This window comes from Coregonus clupeaformis, chromosome 9, assembly GCF_020615455.1.
Source record: "Coregonus clupeaformis isolate EN_2021a chromosome 9, ASM2061545v1, whole genome shotgun sequence".
NCBI classification, from domain to species: domain Eukaryota; kingdom Metazoa; phylum Chordata; class Actinopteri; order Salmoniformes; family Salmonidae; genus Coregonus; species Coregonus clupeaformis.
This window is the reverse complement of record NC_059200.1, coordinates 42,152,572-42,158,119: the sequence shown is the minus strand read 5'-3', so window position 1 is coordinate 42,158,119 and position 5,548 is coordinate 42,152,572. Positions and strand designations below refer to the sequence as shown.

At 41.6% G+C, this 5,548-nt stretch overlaps 1 protein-coding gene and 1 long non-coding RNA gene across 3 annotated transcripts in view; both read right to left on the bottom strand.

The window, feature by feature from the left end:
* Positions 1-1,334: 1,334 nt before the first annotated feature.
* LOC121574392 lies at positions 1,335-3,670 on the bottom strand. Its single transcript, XR_006002183.1, has 4 exons — positions 3,429-3,670; positions 3,068-3,117; positions 2,727-2,950; positions 1,335-2,208 (listed from the first exon to the last, which is right to left on the bottom strand). It is a non-coding gene; the product is annotated as an uncharacterized LOC121574392 (long non-coding RNA).
* A 591-nt stretch (positions 3,671-4,261) lies between these two features.
* LOC121573849 (armadillo repeat protein deleted in velo-cardio-facial syndrome homolog) overlaps positions 4,262-5,548 on the bottom strand; it is a 37,716-nt gene continuing 36,429 nt past the window's right edge. For both annotated transcript variants that reach the window (XM_041886190.1, XM_041886191.1), the window contains 2 exons: positions 5,080-5,198; positions 4,262-4,937 (listed from right to left, as the gene is read on the bottom strand). In XM_041886190.1, coding sequence (XP_041742124.1) covers positions 5,106-5,198 — 93 coding nt within the window. In that variant the 3' untranslated portion in view covers positions 4,262-4,937; positions 5,080-5,105. The remainder of the gene's footprint in view (positions 4,938-5,079; positions 5,199-5,548) is intronic.

The following is a 5,548-nucleotide window of genomic DNA, read 5'->3' as shown; positions in this document are numbered from 1 at the left end:
TGCAGGAAATGATCAGGTCTTGCAGTATAGCCTCTGTTATGGCCTTCTGCCTGGGGTGGCCCTGGCTGTACACATGGACACCTGTGGTGGTCAAGAATGAGTCAATGCTGCTCTGTCCTTCTGTCCCTGCGCTGGCCACCTTTGCTTTGCAGAATTCAGTGAACCTGCAGATGAACAACATGGTGGATAGTTGTTGCTGACTTGAGATGGAAGTACAAGGACACAAACAAATATATATGGTCTATGGGATTTTTCAGCAGAAATGTCCAAGAAGTTGCATGCTTTGAACTCTCGTTTTATACTAAGTTACTTCCTACGACCAGGCTACAACAGAAAGTATATTAAATCCCATAGTGATATCCATATCGCTGAGATGTAATTTAATCATCTCTGCTAACAAGTAGGCCTAGCTATCTGACAACCCACCTCTTAATGCAGGTGCTTCTATCAATCAATTTCAATCAATTTTATTTTATATAGCCCTTCTTACATCAGCTAATATCTCGAAGTGCTGTACAGAAACCCAGCCTAAAACCCCAAACAGCTAGTAATGCAGGTGTAGAAGCACGGTGGCTAGGAAAAACTCCCTAGAAAGGCGAAAGCCTAGGAAGAAACCTAGAGAGGAACCAGGCTATGAGGGGTGGCCAGTCCTCTTCTGGCTGTGCCGGGTGGAGATTATAACAGAACCATGCCAAGATGTTCAAAAATGTTCATAAGTGACAAGCATGGTCAAATAATAATCAGGAATAAATCTCAGTTGGCTTTTCATAGCCGATCATTAAGAGTTGAAAACAGCAGGTCTGGGACAGGTAGGGGTTCCATAACCGCAGGCAGAACAGTTGAAACTGGAATAGCAGCAAGGCCAGGCGGACTGGGGACAGCAAGGAGTCACCACGGCCGGTAGTCCCGACGTATGGTCCTAGGGCTCAGGTCTCTCAGTTGGCTTTTCATAGCCGATCATTAAAGAGTTGAAAACAGCAGGTCTGGGACAGGTAGGGGTTTCGTAGCCGCAGGCAGAACAGTGCATTACTAGCTGTTTGGGGTTTTAGGCTGGGTTTCTGTACAGCACTTCGAGATATTAGCTGATGTAAGAAGGGCTATATAAAATAAAATTGATTGATTGATTGATTAACCTTTCGAGAAATATTCGACAGTAATACATTTCCAGTTAGCTAAAAGATGACACACAAGAAAGCTAGCTATATCAAGCTGGCATCTGCTAAACAGGCTATTATTAGTCTAACCACATTGTAACGTTGTTAGCTAGCTAGCCTAACTGACCTTTCGCGGTGAGTTTTCAAATGCAGATGAAGTTAGATGTAGTTGCGCTTTAATGCATCTTTAATGTTAATTCCACAAGTTTTGCAAACAGCATTTCGTTTTTTGCCTCTGGCATTATACTGCAGGTTCTTGTAACCAAATGTAATAACGAAAGCCTCACCACCTGATGACATTGTTGCTGATTACAATTGTTTAGCTGTAGTACTACAGTAACGTACAAATGACGCAGCCGTTCTAGAACGCTTTTCAGCCCTCTGTATTAAACTACTATCTCTGTGTTACAATGCCGCCTGTTCCATGTTATCTGACAGAATGCACAACAAAAACTTATCCCAGTACTGACTTGCATTGTTCACAAGTCTCTCATCTAGAGTCCAAGTCAAGTCTCAAGTCAATTGATCATGAGTCTAAGTCAAGTCGCAAGTCATTTTCTTTGCGATTTAAGTGTGACTCGAGTCCGAGTCTCAGACTCGAGTTTCCATCTCTGCTCCCTGCGAAAGGTCCCATGTTGTGGGGTGCAAGGGGCACTGGAGGTGAATAACTGTGTGCGTACTGGGGTGCTAGGGGCACTGGAAGACATACTGAAAGAGAAGGAAGGGGAAAGTATTAGGGTGTTGGGAGATGTGCTAGAAAGAGGAGTAGGGTGAGGAGGAGCACTGGTATCTGTGGGGGAGAGAAAGGGGGTGTGGGTGTAGGGTGGGCTGAGCATGACGCTGGCATCAGATGGTGGGGAGTCTGAGGCACTGCTGTCTAGCTGTCGGCGCCATGACCGGCGGTCTTATCTCTTCACCCGGCTGGGCGGCAGGGGATCTCTCTTTGACAACGGGCTCCTTTTCCTCTTCCCTCCCGGGTAGGGTTTAAAGACAGACGTCCCCTCCCCAGCACCCAGAGTGGCTGTGGGTCTCGCCTGGATACCAGAGGGTCCTGCTAACAAAGGGTAGGGCAGGGAACAGGTAATTACAATTAGGGTTGCAAAATAAATTCCCTGGTTTTCCAGAAATCCTGGTTGGAGGATTCGGCATTTCATGCTTATTCCCTCCTGATTCTGGGAATCCTCCAACTGGGATTTCTGGAAAACCAGGGAATTATTGAAATTTCCAGGTATTTTGTAACCCTAATTACAATCATTAGTAGAGGTAGCTTGCAAAAGAGGTAATCACATTTGTAGATAGAAGGGAATATATTCAGTACCCATTGACATTGCATTAAAATTACTATAATTATTTTTTATGTCTCAAATGTTGTAGAATAAAGTCCCTACGTCTTTCAGCATGAGGCCCTTCTGATGTCTCATAATGGGGAAAAAGTCAGAGAAAACAATAAAATCGATTATATTCAGATTTTGTTGACAAACTCACTTCCTCTCATAGTTCCTGTTAGCCTGGACCTTTTTTTAAAGGCCTTTAAAATGTATGGATTGAGCAAATACTAAGCATAGGGCTTACCTTATCACAAAGCTGCTCAAGCTTCTTCTTATGATGTTTGGTCTTCTTCTCGCTGCGCATGGCCTGGTACCATTTCAAACTTTTCTGATAGCGGCGGGTGAGGTAAGCAGGGGTGGCTCAAAGCTGGATGATTTGTCGTCATCTTCTTCGGAGCTGGAGCTAAGTAACTGCAGATCCCTGACAGAGCGGGATAGGGAGCCACCATCTCTTGGGAGCAGGAAATGCTGAATAAATAGGTTTAAATGTCAGAAGAGCTAGATGTCAAAATAGACATGTATTAAGTTAGATTGTCTAGCTACTGTAGCTAGCTAATAGTCTTAGAAATTCTTTAAAGTCCTCACCAGCTAAATGTGAACATTCCCTCGCATTGTCTCCTCCCTCCTTCTGGAACCTAAGAAAAAAGCAGTGTTTTTCTTAAACTTTTTCCAGCATTATTAGTTAGCTAATCATTTCTTTTTTAAACGTATGATTGAAAGACTGCATTCAAGATTCACTCTTTAGTTAACATAGTTAGCTCTTGCCTGCTAGCTAGCGCAATTCAGATAACATTAAGAAGTTAGCTAGCCACACGAGATTTATTGATAACTACCATCCAATTTTGGGTGGACAGCAATGTGTTGCTTGCAAGCTGTTAGCTAAACCGATGCGCTGAACTAGAGTCTTGTGTTCAAACGTAGGTACTTTTTATTTATTTTATTTTACCTTTGGCTGAGTATATTTTGGTTTCATCTTGTAACAAATGTGGCATTCATTGGCTGAAGTAAACAAAGAAGTGACATCATCAACGGCAGAAATATTTTTTAAAAATGCATTATGCTCCAGCTGCTTTTCGAACTTGCTGCACACTTCGTAAATTTACTCTGGCTTTTACTCCGATTTCAGAGCACTCTCACCTGAGTGTGCCAGGGCGCAGAATAACTGACGAATTTACGAACGCGCAACACCCGTTGAATATGACTGGTGTCAGTAAACGTCGGCATTAAATTGTTGCCAGCAGCTCAGTTAGTCACCGACGCATCTAGATAACATGAAAACAGCCTAACCAGCTCTGCTAGGGCGAGTAAAATGGTCAGAGTGAGGTGTTCTCTAACTTGTGTCTGGAAGTAGCTAGAAAGCTAGCCAACTTTAGACAGTTTGCTTGGGTGCTTGACTGCCGTTGTGAGGTCAGAACGCTCGAATCAACCCTACTCCTCGGCCAGAACGTCCAGTGTGAGCTCTGAATGTACGAATGGACAATCTGACAACGCTCTAAATTTACGAACGCCCAGAGCGCACTCCGAGAATACTCTGGCACTCTATAGTGCATTTACGAACACACCCTTCATTTCATTCATGTTTCTCTTCTCTGTTCCAGCACTAGTTTAGCAAGACAGCGATCATATGGAGCTGAAAGTAAAATAACCACAGGACAACTGCTAAGCAACATGCTGCGTCAATGATACATTCCCTATCAAACTCTATGTGGAATACACCCCTCGCCCTTGTCCTAACAGAAAGAGACGAGAACAGAAATTATAAATGAATTCCATACAACGTTGAGAAATTATGGATTTTATTTGCGTACATTTTCAATTCAACATCGCGATGCAAGAACAAACTGCATAAAGCTAATTCATCATGATAAAATGGCACTATTACTTAGTATAGTATAATGTTAACGTATCCATTCCATTTTTGGTTACAAGATAACGTTCACAACTGTTAATAAATAACATGAATATTACAATATAAATGCCTTCATTTAGAATATTAATATTTTATTACACATTTACAATCCCATTTCCAACTAGTCTCTCACATGAAAGTAATGCACAATTTGCAGGAGTGAAACAACACAGTATGTGAATACTGGAGGAATAGGGCAGGTAAAAAAAAAAAAAAAGGTTTTGACAAATCCTAATTTCATAGAAAGTGTTAGTTTTGTATTTTTCGTCCTGCACTACATTCAGCTGTGTCACTCCACTCATCCCACTGTCCAGTATGTGTAAAATATAGTATAGAGGTTCTGTTCAACTATAGCCAGAGTTTGAATAACACTTTGAACATGTAAATGTAAGATCCTATATTTACTCCATTCTGATTTGCTGGAGGGAGAATAACCATGTTGTCCTGAATGGTGAACTGACCTACAGAATGTCCGTCTAAAGAATAAACACCACAATGACCTCCACAAATGTTGATGTTTCACTTCCTCTTTTACTATCATTTCTCCTGTAAACAAAACAAAAAAGACAAAGGTCAATGACAAATATTTTCGTCATCTATGACACCCAATAGCAAAAGCAATGAACATGTGTATCACACCAATGAGTAAAACATCAATCCTAAAATAGTTAAGTGAAATGTAATTTACCTGCACTATAATCCCTTCTGCCAGCCTCAGACCCAGGAGTCGAGAGGAGGAGGTTTGCGGTCCACCAGACCCACTGCAGGCCTTCCAGCCCGGATGAAGTGCTTCCTCTCTGGGATACTCTGCAACAAAATAGAATAAGTATTTAGTTAAAGGCTGTTTTTATCTCAATATCAAATCATTTCTGAGTAACAATTAAGTACCTTACTGTGATTGTTTTAAATTAAAATGGTAAAAATATATATATATAAAAAAATAGCTTCAAGGTAAAGAGCAATTTCTCAAGGAAGAATTTTGCTAGGACTGTCTGGAAGTGGTCTGAGTGGGGAGGGGAAAAATGAAAAATAGCTGTTATTAGCGGAGAGGTTTGGAACTCTCCCTCCTATTGGTCTATTAACTAATTTACAGCCTGGTGATGTCACCAGGCAAGCCAAAACTCCATCCCACCAAAACTGGTGGAAATTTCTTACAT